Source organism: Zonotrichia albicollis, chromosome 1, assembly GCF_047830755.1.
Source record: "Zonotrichia albicollis isolate bZonAlb1 chromosome 1, bZonAlb1.hap1, whole genome shotgun sequence".
Lineage (NCBI taxonomy): Eukaryota > Metazoa > Chordata > Aves > Passeriformes > Passerellidae > Zonotrichia > Zonotrichia albicollis.
This window is the reverse complement of record NC_133819.1, coordinates 132,954,820-132,977,178: the sequence shown is the minus strand read 5'-3', so window position 1 is coordinate 132,977,178 and position 22,359 is coordinate 132,954,820. Positions and strand designations below refer to the sequence as shown.

Sequence of the window (22,359 nt, the reverse complement as noted above, 5' to 3'; positions counted from 1 at the left end):
TTATGTATGGTTCAATCATTAGATTTTACTACAGGAGAAAAATGAAACCTCAAATTCTTAATATATTTTCCATGCAGACTTTAGAGGAATATTGGCAATGAAAGTATTTTTGCAGAATTTTGTTTTGCCACATCAGGCTGTCAAGTTTTGAAGGATCACTGTATCCATCCTACAGATGTAAGGGACTTAAGCAAGCAAGGGAATGTTAGCAACAGAGTGATGAGCAAAGCTAAAAGCTTCTAATCCAGTATTTTATTATTTGGTCATACCAATTCAAAACTGCAGATGTGGTTTGCTCCTTTTTCTTTTGGTAAACTGAGTGTTGTGGTTGGCAGACAAGCATGCACAACAAAAGGAAAAAAGCAAACCTTGAGGCCATCATGCAAGATTCTGTACTTTATGCAGAAGGTTACACAACAGGCTCTGAATTTCATGCCTTATACCAGTATGTGCCTCAAATTCACACCACCATTGAACTACAGAAGACTAAGCTCCAGGTTTTCAGCCAGTAAGGGCCAGTATTTTCTGGATACAAATCAGTAAAAACTAGAGCATGCTTTAGGTGATGATAAAACCCGTGAGAAGTTAACTATGTTAAGTGCTATGTTGTTTAAAGTACATCAGAATACCACTTTTACTCTTTAAAAGAATAAAAAGTCTCAAAAAGCTGAAGTGAGACAGTCATCATGGTTTACATGAAAATAGTTTTTAAGGTTTAACAATGTACATGGTGTAAAAAGTTAGTGAAACATTTCCTATTTTGTGATGAAGGAATCATCTATATTTTCCATTTTTACAATATATATCTGCTTAGGTACACAGGATATTACATGCTGCTGTCTCACAATACCATTGTAACATCAATACTGGTTCAGTATGGTTGTCCACAGTGACAACTGATGAATGAATACTAAATCCTCTTTAACTTAAGAGAGGAACTAGCACCAACAGCCTTGAACATTTCTTACCTCATTCTACTACTGCAGAAAACAGCTGTATGATGAAAAGAGCAAGAATCAAAAGCTGGAATGAAGACTGCATACCACTAAGCTAATGTGTAATGTATATGCTCACAGGAAAGATCCGAACATTAGCTTGTTAACATTTAGAAAGAATTCTTCCAAGATTTTTATAGTTTGACATGTTTATTTTAGTTGGATGATCAGACTCAATGAACAAGCTGAAACAGTACTCCTCAGCCCCACAACTGCCTCCCTATGGACTTCTACAACCAAATGTTTAAAATATCAGAAATATCCGGATATTTGCATGATGTGATTCAACAGTTACTTCTTGTTCCATGCTTCCCTTTCTTGTCTTTCACGGATTACTTCTTTTAGGTATGGTTCAAGATAACGGTGATCCTGAAAAGGAAGAGATATATAGAAGAAATATATTTAAACTTAAAGCAAGGTGCAGAAACACATCAAGTCATTCCTACAGATTATTTCTTTCTCATTCATTCCCAGGTTTGCCTAAACACGACCTATCACGGAAAGCAAACAAACAATCTGGCCTTACTTACCCTGAAAAGGCAAACTTTGTATCTGCCGAGTCTGTGATGACAAGTTCTCAACTGCAGCAACCACTAACTCCTAATGCCTCATCAACATTAGCAGGCAAAGTGATGCTTCCAGCTGTGCCTTTAGAATCAGTGTTCCTTTTGGCAGATACTCAAATGTACTAGATCCACTTTAATTAGTTCAAAGTTCAACAATAATACTCCAGATAATCTCTTTTTGAGTATAACTTCTAAATAGCACTGTAAACTTGTATTTGATAGAACACCCCGAGCATATTTATCACTTACAAACCAAACTGCTGCTTGAGGAAATATGTCACCAATTATTCAAAGCAGCAGCTACCTAAATATGACCTGTAAGACCAAAAGAAACAGTCTCTGCTTATTCAGAGATGCATTAATACCTTTATACTCTCCTATAGTCAAAAGCTTGACGATAAAATTCCTCTCTGCCAGGTAATCTGGAGAAAGCTGAGGTGGACAGTGATGCAAAGTCTGTCAACCAATTCATTACCAAACAATAAAATTTAGTTACATCTGATAAGGAAAGTGCAGTTTGTTTTTCTAAAGTACAAGGTGACACTTATTTTAATGCATTATTTCCCTTCATATTATTCTTCTTTGGCACCTTCATGAACAAAAGTTTTGGCCCAAGATTTTCTGCAAGATAAAGAAATTAATCAGAAAAGCAGGAGACCTTCTTTAAGAATTCCAAAGCTATTTACATTGTATCTGTTTATCCAACAGCTTAGAAGAAATATTTTGTCTGAACACAAACAATGTGCTGTGATTCTGAGGTGCAGCTTAAGCTTCTGTCATCTTGAGAAAAAAATCGTAATTCAAACAGAAAACCAGATTTTTAAACTGCAATCAAAAGTGTTTTCCAGAGGTATTCCATGAGCTACTGACTCATTCACTACAGAGAACACGTACACATGTGTCTCCCCAGAGAATGAAAATCCCCATCACCAGTCCCAGCAGTGCCATTCAGGAGCTGCACCCTGGGAACACTGCATGCACATACCTCCTCATACTTCACCCACTGGTCTTTGGGAAGGATCTGATGTTTCAAGCTCAGGTCCAGCGCTCGCTTTATGCGGAACACTCTCTCGTTGTACAGGTGCTCTGGAAGTCTCTTCAGTGCCTCTTTCACATCATCATCTTCATACAACATATCATCCCGCATTAACCCTGGCCAAGGAGAATGTACAGCACCACTGAATAAACGCTCTTCAGTAAGATTTAGGATTGACACATGTACCGTGGGCAAAACACTTCCAGCACAAAATTATTAAGAAAAGTCAAACTAATCCAGGAGAGGCACTGATTGCTCAGAGAGAACGTGCAATCCTAACACAGACTCCATTTACTTTTTTCACTCCTTTTCTTAAAGAGGAATAAGGAAAATGGGTATTTGATTCAATGTGTTTCATGAGAATATACATAGACAGAACAAAACCTCTCTGGATCTAAGGGGAGAATGTCTGTGCATCTAATTTTGTATCTCTGTTAAAGATGACTGTCCAGGTAAAGGGTTTTTGAGAGCTCTGAATCCATGAGAGTCAGTCAGCCACAGATGGGACTCCTTCAGCGCTGAAGAATTTTTCTCTGAACTGCCTTGTTCATGATGACCAGATCTCTGCTGACTATATGAAGCTATGGAAACCCAAAGCTCTATCTTGGTGTGTGAGCTCCAAATCAGAAGTTAAATCAGAGAGAAATACCCAGACTTCTCAAAACTGAGCACACTCGCACGCCTTCTGTGAAACGAGGGATTCTTGAAACTCAACCAAACTTTCTGTAAGGTTCAGTATTAAGAAAATAGGACAAAATATTACTTCTGTGGCATTCAAGGTGATTACTACGACATACCTACTGACTTGTGGTTAAAGGTTTTCACGTCATGTGACTGATTTGGCAGTAGAGTCTCAATAACACAAAAATTTCTTTTGAGTCACACATTTTTAAATTTCATGTTGTAATTTAGTTCAAAGGCACAGAGAGCACTGCTGCTAGTTTAATCACTATATTAAATTTGGTGCTTCTCTAGTTTTTTAGTCGCATTTCCAGAGAAGCAGCAGAAGTAAGAATTTCAGCACACAGGCATTATAAAAGAGGAATTAAAGAGGAATTAAGCACTGCATCTCTGGAGGAAGGATCTAAGCTACATGTTTACAGTTTTCTTGTAATTCTTTTCTAACTTCTCCAGGGCAGATATGTTAACTTCCTTTAAGAGATTTGTTTGTATTGAGGTGGGCAATAAATTGCAGCATCTGAATAATATTCAGATTCTTGTCATACAGGAACTGTTCTGCCATCTAAATGGTTGAAATAAACTTGGTAACCACTCTGAATAAACCGAAGGCAATACCATTTAGGGACCCTCTTCTCCTTAAGGAAGCCCTGTTTTGACACCTATTCCAGCACTGTGCAGGCCAGAGTGATGCCAGCTGAAGTTATGGTGACACAAAGGGCAGAACAACGACAACAATCCTTTCTGCACTTTGGATACTCTGCATAAGCACTGCAGATAGGCTGACTGCTATCAGTGGGAACCTCTTCAGCTCCAAGGGCAGTCTGTGGGTTAGAAGACACTGGCCAGTGAAAGTGACTCAGTGGGGAAATGTAAATAATTGAGTTTTCAGGACTGCTTTGTGAAAGCTTTTTCAACTGTCCCAGCCTGGCCTTAGCTGTTACAAGTTAATTCACTGAAACATGAGCAAACACAGAAATAATGGAAATAACAGAAATAATTGAAGGCATTGCCACCTTTTTTCTCCACAAAAGTAGTAGCTAGTTTTGATCAAAAGGACTTATACCAACCTGCATGTACATATGCCAGCTATGAATCATAACTAGTTTCAGAACTGTTACATTTGCAATTTTTAAAGCTCAGTGAAACACTTACCATATTTGTTGAACCCAGCTGCATTATAGTACCACTTGCAAAGCCTCTCAAACAGGCGACCACCTCCTGCAACTGAACATGCAAATGGATATGAACATCAGTTGCACAGCAAGGTAAAATTCAACATTTACACAGTACTGTGCAGTACACAAATATCTGCTGGCCTCCAACACATGCAGCAATGTAACATTGCATCAAGTTTGAATTTGACCATACATGACTTGGCCTCCACTTCTCAGTATCCCATAACTGACACTGAACTCAATACATACAAGAGTTTAACCCATTTCACTTAATCTGAATGTTAGGCTGCTTTAAGACTTGGAAAAATGCTACCAATTCCTCATCAAAGACAGCAACAAAACTCTTAAACTCTGTAGCACTTACATGAGCCAAACCCATAGTGTCTGCATAAAGCAAAACCATCAGGCTTTTCCAATAATTTATCTAGGTTCCTTAGCTGTCGCTATGTGACTTCAAGCCCAGCTATTAACATACTGTGAACCTTCTGCTCTCCTCTCCAGATACTTGAATGCTATTTCTTTTTCTAGGAGCTGCCAAAGTCAATCATGAAATCCACACTAAAACCTCAAAAAAATCCCAACCAAACAAAAACAAATTAATCAGACCAAGAAAAAAAACCAAAAAACCCAGACTTCCAAACCACATATAGCACGTTCCTGTAGTTTGGGACGGCAGAGGTGCTTTTACACATAACCAAATACCTCAGCAAGGGGTCTAGAATGCCACGAACGGCACGACACGGGCAACGCAGTGCGGGCGAGCTGTTTTACGTGACTTTTAAGTCATCTGTCTTACCAGGTCATCCCCAAAACACCCCAAAAGAGCTCATTAGAGCACTGCCTCAGCAGGTTGCTTAGTTATCCCTTCGTCCTTCAGGGCCAGACAAGGAATAACCTTAGCCCGACTGCACGCCGAGTGGGTGCCCGCACAGGACAGCAAAGCCCGAGGCCCCTCAGGAGCAGCCCAAGGCTTCCCCCAGTGCTCCCGAGCGCTCTCTGCGCCCATACAGCTCAGCTGTGGGGACCAGGCTCCCTCCCTGCCGCGGGAAGGCCGCCGAGGAGACTCGCCCGGTGGCTCTGGAACCGGCACTCCCCGTCCCTGTCAAGGGCACACGGTGCACACCGGCTCCCCTCTCCCGGTCACGGCCGGCCTCGCTGCCCAGCGCGGGCCGAGGTGAGCCCAGCACCGCAGGCGGGAGAGAGCAGGGACAGACCCGGCCCCGCCGCCCCCTCAGCGCCCCTGCTGCCCCTCAGCGTGCCCGCCGCCTCACCAGGCGCCCTCGCCGCCATCTTGACCTCGGCGCCGCGCGGCCTCCTGGGTACAGCGCGGGGGGGGGGCGGGCCCGCCAATGCCGGCCCGGCGGCGGCGCCTGCGCTCTGGCCGCGGGGCAGGAATAAATGACAGAGGAAAACAATAGCAAAATTAAAATTCGCTTTGTAAAGCACGATAAGCAAAGCAACAATGGGTCACGCCAAGGAACAGAAAGCTAGCTCTACTCAGGTATCGCAGCCGCCAGGTGAGCGGGTGGCACAGAGCGCTGCATCTGCCCAGGCCTTCCTGCAGGAAGGGACCACTGCCGTCTGAAAGAGACAAAATGCAGACGTCGGGGGGAGAAATAGGTAATAGGTAACGCAGTGGGTAATTTCAGCAAGAAAAGTTTGTGGTTTGTTTTATTTTTAATCTTAAAGCCATAAAGTTTTTGTCATGATCCTCAGAAAGTTCTTCGATCCCCTCTCTCCATTTTAGCACTCCCTTTAAATGTTTTGTGTCCATTCTTCATCGTGGTTCGGGGAAGCTATTTCAGCAGCAGCTTGTGAATTCAACAATTCAAAGAAACTGGTTTCGCTCTGGCAGCAATCATTCCTACATTTAAAATTATTAAAGGAATTTATAGCTCAAAGTTTGAGACATTCAAAATATACAGACTCTGTAATACAATTTCTGTTCAATGCTTTGTCACATAGTAAAAAGGCTAGTGGAGAAAATCTGCAAAAGTTAACTCCAACATTATGAACCCACATATTTTCTATTAACATTTTTACTGTAAGCATTATTTTTTACAATATTATTTGAAAATCACAGTTTATTATTAGCATTTAATACAGTCAAAAATCCAAGTAAGCGTATTGGACTTTGGACACTTGGAGTTAAAAGGAGGAAATGGAGGGAAGTGCTTAGTCAGCACATTTCAGCCACCATGAAATGTGTTTTGCATCTCCACCAAGAACAGTGTATTCAATAGAGTATTTCAAGCAATCTTTCCAGGCCAATGGAACAGAAAACATGAGAAAAAAGACAAAAGAGATCATCTCAGATATATATTGCAGACAATGAATGTGGTTTTTCAATGTCTTTCAAGCATTTATTTTTCTAATTCTTAATTTGGATGCATAAGTATTTATCCAAAGTCATACTCCAGAGATCATTACTATTCTCATTCTTTAAATCTCTTTAATCTTACTTTATTTGCTACCTACTACCAGAATTTAGCCTTTTGGGTTTTATTCTGCTGTGTGCATAAAAATTGCTATTTTTAGCTTCAACAGTGAGGTTTTAAAACGTTGGGGCATTTTCATTAAATAAGTTTAAATCCCAGTTAAAACATCTGGATTTCAGATTTCCTGAGCTATTTTTAATGAAGGAATTCAAACTTCTAAACAACATCAAACAGTTCTGCATGTGGATTTAGGCAGCTTTTTTGTTTTGTTTGGAAATGTGTTTCACAAATACACTGTGAAGCATTTGGTAATTCCATATTAACATGCTTTGTTTAATGATAAGTTTAAGTATTTTCAATATTTCCATGATGCCCAATGTCAGAATTTACTCCAGCTTTTACAACTGACCAACTCTCATCACCTTAATATATACTACAGCCTCTTTTCACATGGTTACTTGTGTATTAAAGCCACATGAATCTCATTGGTATGGGGGGGAGAAAAACTGAACACGGGGAAAAGTAACTAAAATAGTTCTTCTAGATTTCAGGGATAGTAACATCTTTATTTTTTTTTGTTTTTATAATTTTCCTAAATTCCATTTGCTGCGGGTTTTTTTTGACATTTCTAACCAGCTTCTAGGATACCAATTTCAGCAGCCAGCTTTGGCAAGAAACACCTTTGTAACCTATTGATAAAATGCCTTTCTGTATGAGGAGCTTCACATATTAATGGTGTGATTCTTTCTACCATACAAGGAAAAGAATAACATTATTATTATTAGCTCAAGCAAGTAAACACATTACTTCACTATCACACTATCTTGCTATTCTAACTTTTGGGGAAGAGAGTGAAAGGAGAAGATAACAGAGGGCAAGACTGGAAAACTGGCTCGTAACTTATTCCCTATCTCCCAAAATTCTGCCATTATCAAAAGAAAAAAAAGAGGAATTTGAATTTACCTTTCTGTTAATGTGCTGCATCATCCACTCTGAATTAAGTTAGTGATTAATTACAAGGCTTGCATTAGTAGCAATCAACATATTGGCTCAATCCTTCTGAAATACAGTTTTAGGCTACTATAAGTATTACTGTAATCCTTTAAATCCTACGCACTTCATAAACAATGACTTATTAAACGTAATTAAAAAGTTAAGAGACCTTAAAGGGAAGTAGTTTTATAAAGTATGTTTATTTTGCAACTTAATTCTACAACTTTTTACATGTGTTACTAATCAAAGTGTTTTTAAGAAATTTTCGAAGTCCTGCATAGAGGCTTTGGCAATCTCTGTACAAAACACCTCATCAGGCAGGGATACCAGCTGATCCAGGGAGATGTAGCTGGGCTGGGCTGGGTCATACTGGGCTCTTCCCAAGAAGACAAGAAACATATGCCTCTCTCTGATTCGTAACAGCTTTGAGTTGAAAACCTAAGAAAGAAAAAAGGGAACCATTTTTTAGGTTGTCTAAATTTCAGACCCCGAGGCATCAAAAATTAGAGCTGTTTTTAGACAAACTGAAGCTCTAGGAAGCAAACAAATAATATGCTTATTTTCCTTTAGTTTACGTCAAACACCAGGTAGGTTACATTTATATATAAATTATCTAAACTCTAAATAAATACTCCAATACAATATGCTGACATACACAACAAAAACCAGAGAGTGATACAAAAAACCTAATGTGCTTGAGAGTTGTTTCTATATAACAACTCTATTACTTTGTAATTACTGTGTAATCACAGCCAAGACAGTGGAGGCATTCAGTAACAGGGAGCACTTTTCCTCTAGCTTTAGACAGATTCAAATAACCACAGTTACAATCAAGAAATGAAGAGGTGACCACAGGGCATAATGCAAATAAACTGGCACGGTGGCAAGGGCAGAGGTGAGTGGATGTGACTCCTGTCATGATAATGTGGCCAAAAGGCACAGTGTGGTGGTTCAAAGCAACCATTTGTCTTCTGCTGCACAGCAATGCCTACCTTTGAAGATACCTGCCACAAAAAATAATCTAGACAGACAAAGATGAGAACAATGGTAGGAGAAACACAAAAGAAATCAGCAGAACATTTGAAAAGAGAAGGAAGTGGGGAAGATGAGACGCACAGTTAAGTTGTAAAAGCAAAGATCTAAGTTCATTCCTGAGCAGTACAACTGAACAGAGAGAGATGCTACAGAGGCAATATTGATGAACATATGAATGCCACAGAAAAAAGAGATTTTACTAAAAAAGAGACTCCATTGATGGAAGAAGAGTTCCATGAGGATGCAAACTAATTTGAACAAGGAGGAAAAAACAAAACTACTGTTCCTACTCTGCCTTCTTGAATTTTAAGAGGCAGTCAAAATAGAGAAGAAATTAGAAAAAAGAAACACTTAATCACCATTTGTAGCTGACAGAATGGTTACCAGAGCAACTGTAACATCAGATAGAATTTGAAAAAAAAAAAAATCCTCTATACTTCCTATTTTTAACGTTACTGTCAATCAGGATAAAAGTGAGTATCGATGGAGATAAATATGTATTTGTGAAGGCACAAGTTAAGGCCCAACCATATGCAGACTGATGTGCACTACCTGTATCCTGGAATTCAGTTTTCAAGGGTGAAAGGGAAGAACAGGAAAGAGAGGGAGAGACTGTGCCAAGAATAAGGAATAGAGGAAACACACACCTTACCAAACAAAAGGAAGAAAAATAATGAGGTGAACCACCATAAAGCCAACAATAAGACAACTGAGAAGAAGTGAGTAAAACTTGTGGTCATTTACAGATCAAGGAGGGCAAAGTGACAAAGTTGAGCATAAAAGCAAGCATTCCTTGTTAGGTAAAGATAGATTAAATAGCAAGATAATAAAAATCCTGAGGAATAGTTTTATTTCCCCGTGCAATTTTGGCTTTCTAGCCACTTAGATTCTCTACTAGACTTGCTTTAGAAAGAAAATTACTGCAGTTCAGAAGTTGAAATTTCTGCTTTCATTTTTACCTTATAAGAAGATAGTGTAACTGCATGTAGGCATTGAATGAAGTGGCTAACACTTTTAGCTTTCAATTTGTGAGGAAATAGCAGTAATGAGGAGGCAGGAAAAAACCCAAAATAGTAATCAAGAAACAAATCTATTTTCAATCCCGTGGTATTTTAGCAATTGCTGCAGCAATAAGAAGACCAAGGATAATCTAATTGTCTAATGGACAGAACTTCTCTTACCTTTACACTGTATTTTCAGATCCTACAATTTCTAAAGGTTATTTTTTAAGTAGACAAACCTGAAAGAAATGTTTATATTTATATATATAATGTTACCTAATGAACAGATCTTCTTCATAATCTGTCTTCTCTCGTGTCTCTTAGGTAAGATTTCAAGAGAAGCAAATCCCTAAGCAGACAGTAATCTCTCTTGCATGGACACAGAAGAGATGAGCATGACTACCTCTGTTAAAAACCTTAAAATATCACAAGACTGTGGGGAGTGATGTTACATGTGCTAATGGAAAATAAGCAGCAGTTCCATCTTCAGTAATTTCTGGATTGCTAATAAAAGTTATCCCAATTAGAGTAAAAGCCACAGGCTAGCTGGAGAATTCACTTATGTTCTGCACAGAGCAAGGCTCCACCTTCAGCACATCAGTGAAGTGTCTGTGACAGGAGCACCTACAATTTATTCCCAGATCAACAGCTCACCTGAGGAAAGCGAGTAAGCATGTGGTGGGGAATGCCCATTATGTTGTGTAAGTAGTCAAATGTCTGTTTGAGTCTCTTTTTACTTGCAGTTAAAATCTTGGGAGTTTTACACACTATCTGTTGAATTTCATTACGTTGAAAACCAAGCTCAATTTGACAAACCTGAAAGAGAGCACAATTTTGTCTTTGCAAGTCAGTTTATTTTACAAACAGCAAACTCAGCTTATTTTAATGTGCCACTGAAATAAAGCAATGCAAAATTCTTCTATTCTTTTTTACACAGCAACAAGAATGAAAACCACAAAAATATCTGCCACTTCAGTTCTTCTCAAGTCAGACAATACAAATTATTTAGTGTTCTAGATTAAATTGTAATTTGTTTATAAAATATCCCCAAAATAAGGATAATTTCTGTGAATATTACGTATTTTTCAGTTTGTCTGAGACACGAACAAAAAAGCCACGTCTCTATATGTATGGCAGTTAAAAGCATAAAGATTTTCCCCAAAGAGTCCTGTATCATTTTCAATACCAAGTTGTCAAGAGACTTTCTTTCTGTGGAGCTGTTGAACTCTGTAAAACACAGCAATTGAATAGGTAGTGCCTACTTTTGCTAATGTATCCAAGGTACATTTTTTAAAATACAGAGTATAATTTCTATAGTTTTCAACTTAAGACTGCTGAACCTAAAAGAGATGTGTAGAATACATAGTGTATTCGATTTATTCTATAGTTCAATAAAGTCTAAAGTAAGATGTCTTTTTCAGAGACTGACTTGACTTCAATTATGATTTCCCAAAAGGAAAACAAAACACATTTTTTCAATAAAATCATGAGCACTCCTCCCAAAGTGCAGAATGGCAAGCAATTCATTGAGTTGTTGAGAAAGAATTCAGCATACAAGAGTGTCTGTTAACTCAGTCACTTCTTCTATCCTCCAGTGACACTTACAAGCAGCTTGTTTTCAGTCATGAAGTGGGTGTGCTTGCCAGCTAACATAACCAGACTTTCATATCAAACTAAGGTACTTCAATTGGCAAGAAGGTGGTGGTTTTGTTTGCCCAGTTTGATGTGCCAAGAGTGCGGCTTTTTTCCAGAACTGCTTGTCAAATATGAAGGGAAGGGCTTAGAATCCAGGTTTTGAATTTACCTTAGGACTTCCAAATCCTTACAGGGAACTGTTTCTAGAGGCAACTATAATCAGGTCTTTCAACTCCTCATTTTAGCTTTTCTGCTTTATAAATATTTGTGCACCACACAAAATACCAATCCACGTTCAAGTATGGAAATAGGTGTTTGCACATGAGTGGTACCTTCCACAGACCTGAGCTGACAGGGGTAACTTCCTGCATCAAGATACACAACCGGAGTTAAGACCCCGTGTTAAATCAGTGCAGAGGTAATTGGGGCAAGAATCTTGAGCTTTTATTTTCTACTCTGTGACATGGAACAGCTCCCTCAACATGATCAGTGAGCTCAAGTGTAAGTTGCTTTGATTGCACTCAGTCTGACAGCAAACATGTTTAATATTCAATAACTCTCTAGGCCACACACGCTAATATCCTTATTGTGTAAGCCTTGGCAATAGTCAACAAAGTATGTATTATTCCCACAATAGGAGTGGTAATGAAAGCTTTGACAGGTTTTACCCTGTCAATGAATCTCTAATTGTGCTTGATTAAACCTTCAGAGGATGGACTAAGCAATCCTTCAGCACATTTAGTCCATGACTGGTATCTTACGACAACCAAGATCAGCTACTGTACTTGTTTCTAAATAACAGTCCATGCAGAATGAGGGATGCAACCTGATCACTTCTGAACTGTTAGTATGAGATTTCACTTTCCAAGTACTGTCCTCCCACCACCAGTTTAGGACATACAGGTTTGAACACAGATTTTGAATCCAACCTCCTGAAAAGCTTGAGCTTTTAAGAATTAGTAGATTCCAACAGTGGGGACCTAAAAATCACTTCCTTTCTTTCCCTTTCTTACACATGTGAAAAATAGAGGTACTATGCTGTATTTCTTGGTGGATAAACAAGATAGTTACATAGAACTAAAGACCTCAAAACACATTCATTATAATAATGGCTCCCCAGCCTGTGGAAACAATGTGTGTTTAAAAGAAAGCACTATTAATTAGAACAGTCTGCTACTTTCCAGTCTCCTCCCTTACCACACACACATTTCAGATTGCAAGACTTCTAGTGTTTAATAGTTTCAGAACAGTGAGTCTGTCTGAAAATTATACATTTTGATTAATAGTTATTTGTTATAGAATAATGGAATTTCACAAATTGTTACACTACATCATGCTGTTTGGCCTCGATGGCTTTACAGCACAGTAATTAAAGCAATACACTTACATTTTCAGAAGGGAAAGGAATCCCCATGGGTTTGAAGTTATTTACCCAACAGTTGTTAATAATGACCATCTGCTATCAGCCAATAGGTGTCAAATGCACATTTTGGCAGGCTAGTTACCTGCCAGGAGAAAAATAATCAACTGCACATTTCTTGCTCCTAAATACTCACGGACAATCCAAGTTAGCAAAAAACCATAATAATTAAGGGGAGGGAAAAAAAGACTTGAGTATTTTTCTACTCATTAAAAGTGGGTAGCCATTTATGTCATCATATAGCAACTTTTGGCAGGAAGGCAATGCATCAGAGTAGAAAAGAGAATAAGGTAATGCTCCATGCATTGAATGAGCTTGCATGCTATAGAGGAAAATACATGGTTTAACAGTTACTTTATATCACCACCAAAATTATTTCATTAAATTTTCTGTACACAATCCCCTACAAGAATTTTATCTCCTGACAACTCTTCAACTATATACAATACACTTTTAATATCTATTCATAAGCTCACCTGAAGATTTTCTTTTACAGGCTCTATTTTGCCAGTCAGTAGCCTTGGAAGACGAATTACCAGATCCTTTGTCTACGATCAGAAAAACACATAAATTAATGAGTTTATGGAAGGCTTTGAAAGAAGGATCCTATATAAACTTTTTTTTTCATTTCATTTTGTATTTCATTTTATCTCTACACCAAAGATAAATTTGCATGAAACAGCAGTACATTAAGATGCAAAACATTACTCAAATATGTTCTTTTAGAAAACAAAAAATAATATAATGTAAAGCTGATAGGAAGAGGGAGTAAAAGCATGCATCAAAAGGAGAAAGTAAGCTCAACTACTCAATTTCTCTCAGCCCTCAAGTTGTTTCTTCCTATCTTTTTTAAAAAAGTAACCAACACATCACCCAATGGAAGCTATAAAAGGGTTTTTAGTGGCAGTGGAGCTAACTTCTGAATCTGGTTAGACCACAGTGTAACAGCACTACAAGAAATACTCCACATTCCCTGAAGTGTCTGATTACTTGCAGTCCACCCTGAGTACAAGGTGGTGGCTAAACCTTTTTCCGAGATGTCTCACCTCAAATACGGAAAGGCCAGCAACAGAGCACTGTAGCAGCTATGACTGTTCATAGCAGCTAACAGAAGAACCCAAGATTCCACTTGGAATTTGGTATTCATTGCAATCCCCACCTACTGCAGGACACAACTAACACTGCCCACTTACTCCAGGATAGTCCAGCTACTACCTGCCCTGAAGATCCCAAGCAAGGTGCTGAATACACACTAAGTATGTAATATGGTATGCAACCATGAGCAAACACAGAGGTCACTCTTGGTGAGCTGAGCGTATGATTTGGCATTTATCTTGATAAGATACTCACAAATTAGACTATTTTTATAATTTTTAAGTATGTTGAAGTATCTTGAAGAGATGAAGAGCATCAAATAATTTTCCAGAAGTTAAAAGAGCTGCTTGCTGTTTCAGTAATTAATTCAGTCCTCTGACCCACCTCAAATAACAGAACTGGACATACACATGCTTATTTGATAATAAACTGTAGCAGGTCATCTTCAGAAGCTGTACTTCAGGTCCTCTGAATGTCAGGTGTCCATATCACTTCCACAGACAGTTAAAACCATGTTACCCTCCTATAACTCTCTAGTGACATTGCTGGTGTCAACACAATGTTTGTTGATAATCTCCAAACACTTTGGAGTATTCATATTGCAAGACCTTACAACTGTCACTAACAAAATACCTGAACACTTCAGTCTTTACCTTTTTTACACTGAGACCAAGTTCATTTTTGAAGAAACCCAGTCTGTTATCCAATCTTTCCACTGAAAACAACAGCAAATATGGAGCTCTTGAGACCATCTGAGCAATTTCGGACTTACCAAATTTTTTTGATTTTAGGTAAGCCACTCTAGAAAGAGAACAAAAACAAAATAAAATCCAGTGATGAAAATTATATTGCCTCCATTTATTCAGTGATCACTTAAATTCCTCAATGATATCTTATAAATGGACAGATGTTCTAGCATTAACATGCAACCTTGCCAAAAATAATTAAGGTGAAATCTGCAGTTATCGTAAAAGCAAAATACCCTCCCTTCCAATTAATTAGAAGTAAAATAAACCTCAGAGCAGAATGTCAATACTGAAGACAGATTTTAATTCCTTCCAGCTGTACTTAAGCAGATAACAATGTTAACCTACAGTTAACTACTAGTCTGTCTCCTAGACTGCAAACACATTAATAGGGTATGGACAAGAAGATATATACAGCCTTTTGCTATTTTAATGAATTCCATTTCTACTGCTGAAGGAACGGAGTCTATACCTCATACACCCCTGTTTTGCCAATAGCATTGGAGTAGAAATATCATACAAGGATGCTGTGTGTAGATATTGTCGAAAAAGGCATTTCTACATAGGCTGAAGTTGTGTTTGCCCTATTTTCAGTCACTGGTCTAACAAGCGAGCAACAAACATCTGGTTGTCAGGAGGCAAGAGGAGTTGACTAAGGTTTTGATATTTAACAGAGCTTGCTTTCCTTCCTTCTTTCCAAGTCAAAACTTTTTCCAAACTTTGATTTCAGTGAAAGTGAAATCCTATTTCAAGTCCCACTTGCAGTAGATGATTACCACAGCTCCCAGAAGAAAATGCTTGAAGAGGACAAATACAGCACACCAAGTAAAGAGACACAATTAATCCACATACGACCATGTACTAAACAACTAAATTACAATTTGGAGAGGCTTCTTCTGGTTATAGATGAAAGTAGTTGCAATATGAGAAGTATTTGTAGTCAGATCAACTTAGAGCATACAAGAATTGCCTTATCTGGTAGTAATTAAGATAATAAATGGGTTGCAGAATGTTCTGCAGAAGCAGATATTCAGTAAAAAATGGGCTTTTTGTTAAACTATGTCTTGTGGAGAGGAAAAAAAATAAAATTACCTTCCAGTCACTCAACTTCCCTCTTTCCACAAATCCTCAGAAATTATCACAAGCCAAAAACTCCCAGATGGAAGATATAAAAACAAGCTCCAGAGGACCAATTCCTAACTGAGCAGGCACCCCGACACATAAGGTAGCACCCTAGGCTCCAGACAATGACAATGGAATTGGCACAGCTTCCAAGCATCCCAGAAACAGCTAAATGAGCAGAATAAAAATCAAATCTTTTGGCTGTCCCGACTCCACTTCTTTTCTGTTAACAAGTCATTAAGATTCACACTTGGAGTGTTTCTTCCTGGAAAGGCAAGAAACTTAAAAGAGGAATGGCAAGATTGTAGTAACTTGACTGTAGAAACTAAAATATTAAAGGAACACAGCTATCCAACCTGGCCAAAGCCTGAGATACATCTGTGAGTGCTGGCACCAAGGTCAGCCCTCGTTCCACTACAGGGCTCAGCAGTTCTCTGTAGCATGTTAACAGTTTTAAGTCATCATTAACACCAGCATAAAACAAAGCATCTGGTGCAGCTGCAGTACAGACACTGATTTGCAACTGTCAAAATTGCTAGGAATTATGGAATGTTTTGACTTTTACAGTGTTTATCTGAAGTCAAATGCCAAACCTATTGAAATTTTGTTTTGTTTCCTGGCAACATGGGATCCATAGCAATAAAACATTCCAGAGTGATGTAACCAATACCACGTCCATCTGCACCAAACTGTTTATGCAAAGGTGATACTCAGCTTTCAAAAGACAGCTATTTGAGACACATTCACTTCACAGCCTTTACAGCACACACACTTACTTTAAAGCTTGCAGGAAAGCATTCACCAGTGTCAAACTTACAGAAGAATCATACTGCAGAAAATTAAGAAGAAATTGGATTGCTCTGTTTAGCCCCTTCTTTACTAATCAGCCAGTGCCACAGGAGTGTCACTGAAAAGAAAATCTGACTTAATGGATCAGTTAAAATATTTATCACAAAAAAAACCCCAAGCCTCTCTTCAGAAGAGCAGTCTGGTCTGATACCTAAACTCAAAATTACTTCTGGAAAAATAACATAGGGTATTTTGAATATTTCTTTCTGAAAGGCCACTTATTGAACACAAGATTAGAAGAACAGAGGAGAAAGAAGTTAGGTCTATGTTATACAAGAGTCTACTCTTGTGCCTGTTTCTAAATATTGGTACTTTCAGATTTCTGTTTCAGATAGAAATGCTACTATATGCAAGAGCCAAGATGACAGACTTTTTCTCTGGAGTACTGGGAAGTTTTGAGTTCATTAAACATGCACATACATACATGAGTTGTTCTGGGGAAAAAACTATCGAATTAAGAATAATATTACAAATTAAAGTCCATTTTAAGGACTGAAGAACAGTTTAGGGCCATAGAAGTGTGAACAAACACACACACGCTAATTAGTTCACTGTAGTGTTGTGTTGAGTTTCAGCTGGACAACAGGAAAAAAAGTCACCAAAACCTCCTGTTGCTATTAGATGTCAACACAGAAGAAATCTAGTCTGCTTCTTTGATTGCAGAATTCATGAGGTTTCACATTGTGGCTGAAGAGTTTAATATTGTTCTACAAATTTATGTAAAGCCTCAGGGATGTCATTTTGGAAAGGAAGCTGACGCAAGTAAAGAAAGTGGCCTACAATGGCAAGCTGCTTCCTCTGTGGCAGAGAGACAGAGATGGGCAGTAAAATTTGTTAATGGGCAGTTTTCAGGGGGGTGAAGGTGTTGACTGACCATCACACATTAGTGCCAACAGATGGGGAGGCACAAGAATATACAGCCAGGGTAAGAAAGCAGTAAGAGTAAGAAAGGAGGCAGCACAGGTTCCTTCAGACAAGGTTAAACCACCTGGGAAACCAGATCTTCAAGCCAAGGGGCTTAACACCCTGCTACTACTTGAAAGGCTTACCTGGTTTCTAAAGCTTCCAGATCTTCACCAAGAATGTATGGATTTTTGGTCAGGAATGGTCCTAGTTGATTGTCTTCTACACCCACATCCTTAAGAAACAGAAGTATTTTTTTTACATCTTTTTCAAAGTCCAAGGTCAGTAAAAGCTGACCTGCCTTTTGACGTTTCTCCACTTGGGATAAGTCAACTCCTACAATAAACAAAATTAGAAGTTGTTTTAATTAAACACAGACCCTGCTTTCTCTAAGTGTTTCCCAAAGGCATGCTGGAATTTATAGGACTACTCAATTTTTTGCACTGATTTTGCATACTTTAATTACTCAACACAGCAAAGCTATACCTTGTATATTGTGGAAAGACTCCAGATAAAATAAGCAGTCATTTTAGAAGCTTTTGCTGAGTTTATTTTTTGAAGAAAGACCTTTGCAGTGAAACCTGCATGTGCCACATTTAGAGACCTGCTCTTGTTGCACAGAAGTATGTGCACATGAAATTTCCAAATCTGTTATAAAAGGGGAGATGACAATTTTGCAATGAAGGGCCTTTGTACACTGACTCACACATGACAATTTCTTACTATATGGGGACAGATTCCTCCTCTCAAGTATTAATTTCTCCAACCTCTTTCCAGTCTTCCTTGCACGTTTGGGGAACAAGGTGGTGAGAAAGCTTGAACTTGGGCATCTCTGTAGTCCAAATTTTTTTGACACTTCCCTCTTGCCTCTCCAGTGTGCTGTGCCTCACTCCTAATGTTATGCATAGCAACCATTTTCTTTCCTTCCAAGGATGAAGAGCTGCAGCTTGTTTTGCAGCAAATCAAAGCATTTTTAACCAGCCCAAAAGAAGAAAGACCAATTAAATTAAATTACACAGTGATTTCCACCTCCTGAAGCTGTGGGAGATGCCTCCTTCTAACACAGCACTAAGGGACTAACACCAGCCAGCTTTGTTTCCCAGCAGTATGGCACTGTTAGTGACACAGTCCCCTCCTTTTATCTGTCTACCCTGGTTAACATTCTGCAGATTTTCACCATTGGTCACTGTTCCCATTTTCAAGTTTACAAGGTAACCAGTAAGAGCGAAGCACAAATGACAGGATCTGCAAAGCTCTGCATAGGCAGAGCACACAAACAAAAATCACACATACCTAGGTGGACAAGTTTTGTAAGGGTTTCTGAGTGATCAACGTAATCTCGGAGCGTGGAGGACTGAATGGGGAGAAGTGGTTCTGCAATGATCTGTACAGCTTCTTCCTCAGAAATTACTTCCAGAGCAGATGAAGGTGGGATGTCATCCCAGTCTGAGAAACAAATATAGAAAACCCAAATGCATTTTGTGAAAGACAAAGCTTCTCCCACCAAATGCTATACAGATCTCTTAAAATCCTTTCCAAAATGCAGAAACACTGCGCCATGTGATAAACAGCCAGCCTACTATTTGAAAACATGTAAACATAAACTCTGCTCCCAGTTTTTGCCTCTGTTCCATCTCCTGGTCACTCCCCATCAACTTTTACTCATATGGCCAAATCTGAGAGTAGTACCCAGCAAGCCTGCCAGTCTGCTGCCTAGACACTGCAGACAAGAGATCAAATCACCCTCTGGAAAAGGATCCTCTTTCATGTCTTTACAAATGCATTCTAGCCTGATCACAGCCAGATAAAAGGCTACTGCCAAGATTATTTTTCATAACCTGACCAGCCCACTACTTTGTGTCTCCCCTGAAAATGCAGCCTGGAATGCAGCTGTTTTAACTTTCAATGTATTTCACAGCCAACTCCAGCCAGGCTATTATGTCTTATCCATTACAGAAAGGCAGCTGACTGCCACTATCTCTAACAGCAACAGGAATAGCTTCCTACTCAGTAAGGTTTCAAAGAGAACATTATTATGCTTGTTTTCCCCCAAGTGTTCCAAGTCACAGAACTCAATGTCTTTAAAAAACAAATTCTCTAAACAGATCTATTTTTCCATATATAGGATCTCACAGCAGCAAGATTAAGATTGCTGTTTGCAGGCTAGCTCCTAGCATCCAAATCAATCATCAGTTTGATTACTGATCAGATGCCCTGATTATAACCTCTTTGGGAGGGGATTTTCAGTGCTCTATACCTTTGTAAAATGGCTTCTGAGAGACCAGGGTAACACTCTTCCAAGTCAAGAAACAAAGGCACACTAGAACTCTACATGTAACTCCAAAGTAATTAGGATGTGCCTAATGCTCCAGGAAGAATTGCACACACTAGCTTGATAGCTATTGAAGGTCTTGTCTTTTTCTCATAGCCTCAGAAACAAAAGCACAGTAAAATGCTTTCAGCAACATTTACACATTGAACAGGAACTCTCTAGGAATACATAGGAATATCAAGTGGTTTTTTTCAACTTGTTGAGAACCAAAGCAATATACAATTAAGTCCATTCCACATGCGTACATGTCTTTTATTGCCACTTTAAGGTCCTTACACTTCCTATTGGGAATCATACTTCAAGTTACCAAAACCCCCCAAAATTATCAATTATGTTTACTCCATTATACAGACTGACAACTGGGCAAAATGCTACACACACACATTCTCCAGTCAGTCTGCTGGCTGATAACAATCTGGCTAGTGGATAAATTACATCGCAGGTGCAGCCACAAACCAGCTGGCTGACCCATCACTTTGGTGCAGCACTGTTTCAAAACCACCTACACACACAGATCTCTGATGCAGGTCTGAGCCACCCCAAATAATAAACTCTGTATAATCCAGGCTGGCTGGGCTCAAAGCAGAATCTGAACATACAAAGCTGTTCAGTAATTCAGAGCAAATTTCCTCAGCATACCTAAAGTAATTTGAAAGGATGGAAATATTATATTTTTTGTTTAGATATAAAAGTAGGGGTAAAAAGTGAGTAAATTTCCTCAGGGCAACAACACCAAGGCGCCGCTGCATTTATCTCCTTTCGTGTCCTTTCCTCAGAAGACAGTTGGGTGAGCATTTCTCATCAGAGCAGCGCTTGAGGAGGCTTCACACCACTGCCTCCTGTTGGTCCTTACTGATCCCTCAAACCGTGGAGTGTGAGCCGCTTCAGGCGTGCGATCTCCCAGCCTCACTCAAAATAAAAAAAAAAAAAAAAACCAAAACAAAAACCCCCACAAAAACAAAACAACCGACCAAACAAAAAAAACACCAAAACAAAAAATCCCAAACCAAAAAACATAAGCCAAACAAAAAACAAAACAAAGAAAATCCAAACACCCCCCCCAAAAAAAAAAATAATTAAAAAACACCAAAACTAAACGCCCAAAAACCCCCAAACCAAAACCCTTTAGTGTGTACATCTGCGAGGGAAAGACAAACAGATGCAGGTAGGGTTATGAAAACTCCTTCAAAGAGCAGCTCCAGACCTACATTTGTACCCAAAACATTATATCTTTATCTCACTTTAAAGGTATTCTTTGCATGCCACATCGACCATAACTATCTGAATTAACTATGGAGCTAATCAGAAGTGAAAGTCAGGAACTCCAGATACATATTTTAGGCAAACAGGGCAAAAAAGGAGAACCCAGTTGGGGCTGAACCACAGCATACTGAAAACATAATTTGAGGATTCGGGAGAAATTGTATCCTTTAAAGCCTCTTACCTTCGTCCAGTATTTTTGCATTCAGATCAGGTAATATTTCTGGTTTTGCTTGTTCCTGTTGCACTGAAGGTAGGTTACTTTCGGGAGCAGAGAAGGCTGCATCCTTGGCGCAGTCGGGCGGGGAGCAGGTCCGTGCGGACAGCCGCCTGTGCCCCTGCAGTCCGCACAGAGCCGCCTCCCTTCCAGCGGGCAGCACAGCCCGACGGGCCGGCTCAGGGCAGGCCCGTGCGGGGCAGGCGGCAACCCCGAGCCGCCGAGGAAGCTCAGCAGCAGCACGGGCCGTGCTCAGCAGGCAGCCCCAGCGGGCGGCGTGCCGAGCCCACACGGCCATCACCCACCGCAGCACGGCATCCTACGGGCACGAAAAAGCCGCGGGGTGACACGGGCGCTGCCCGCCTCGCCGTATAGCCGGGAGCGTGAATCCCCCGGCGTTACAGCAACCCCTCGCTACAAAGCGCCACCTACGGACTTCAGGTTTTAAACGCGCCACAAACGGAGGAGCCGGGTCTGAGGCCGCCGCCCGCCGCCCTCTAGGACAGCCGTTCCCTCGGGAGCACGGAGAAGCCTAGCCAGGACCTAAACCCTCCCGGGGGAACGGGGCCCTCCGCGTAAAACCGCACAGGGCGGGGAGGCCGAGTCGGGCCGCACCCGCCGTCCCTCGCAGAGCTCCCCACGCCGGTAGCCGCTGCGCGCAGCCTGCGGGAGAAGGGACAGTGCCACCCGGCCCGGGAACAGCGGGACCCACTGGGGCCTCACCTGCGCGGCGCGGCGCGGCGCGGCGCGGCGCGGCACGGCACGGCACGGCACGGCACGGCACGGCGCGGCGCGGCGCACGTGTGCGCCCCACTCCCTGGCCCGGCCTGGGCGACACCACTCGGAAGGAAACGGGGGGG

At 40.1% G+C, this 22,359-nt stretch overlaps 2 protein-coding genes and 1 long non-coding RNA gene across 4 annotated transcripts; 1 reads left to right on the top strand and 2 right to left on the bottom strand.

Annotated features, from left to right (window-relative positions):
* Nucleotides 1-1,126: 1,126 nt before the first annotated feature.
* UQCRB (ubiquinol-cytochrome c reductase binding protein) lies at nt 1,127-5,871 on the bottom strand. Its single transcript, XM_074554759.1, has 4 exons — nt 5,725-5,871; nt 4,431-4,502; nt 2,547-2,713; nt 1,127-1,364 (listed from the first exon to the last, which is right to left on the bottom strand). Exons 1-4 carry the CDS (start codon nt 5,741-5,743, stop codon nt 1,287-1,289), a joined length of 336 nt encoding a protein of 111 aa, XP_074410860.1. The 5' UTR covers nt 5,744-5,871; the 3' UTR covers nt 1,127-1,286.
* A 71-nt stretch (nt 5,872-5,942) lies between these two features.
* On the top strand, nt 5,943-11,821 carry LOC141731174 (uncharacterized). The gene is made up of 2 exons (XR_012583130.1): nt 5,943-6,073; nt 10,245-11,821. It is a non-coding gene; the product is annotated as an uncharacterized LOC141731174 (long non-coding RNA).
* MTERF3 (mitochondrial transcription termination factor 3) lies at nt 8,066-22,309 on the bottom strand. Of its 2 annotated transcripts, XM_074554739.1 has the most exons (8): nt 22,223-22,287; nt 21,467-21,818; nt 18,984-19,136; nt 17,837-18,026; nt 14,724-14,871; nt 13,452-13,523; nt 10,575-10,736; nt 8,066-8,322 (listed from the first exon to the last, which is right to left on the bottom strand). In XM_074554739.1, the coding sequence occupies exons 2-8, from the start codon at nt 21,795-21,797 to the stop codon at nt 8,128-8,130; spliced, it is 1,251 nt and encodes a 416-aa protein (XP_074410840.1). In that variant the 5' UTR covers nt 21,798-21,818; nt 22,223-22,287; the 3' UTR covers nt 8,066-8,127. The 2 variants fall into 2 exon arrangements, with proteins under 2 accessions (XP_074410840.1, XP_014130104.1); XM_014274629.3 differs by lacking the exon at nt 10,575-10,736 and having other exon boundaries at nt 21,467-22,309.
* Nucleotides 22,310-22,359: the final 50 nt, after the last annotated feature.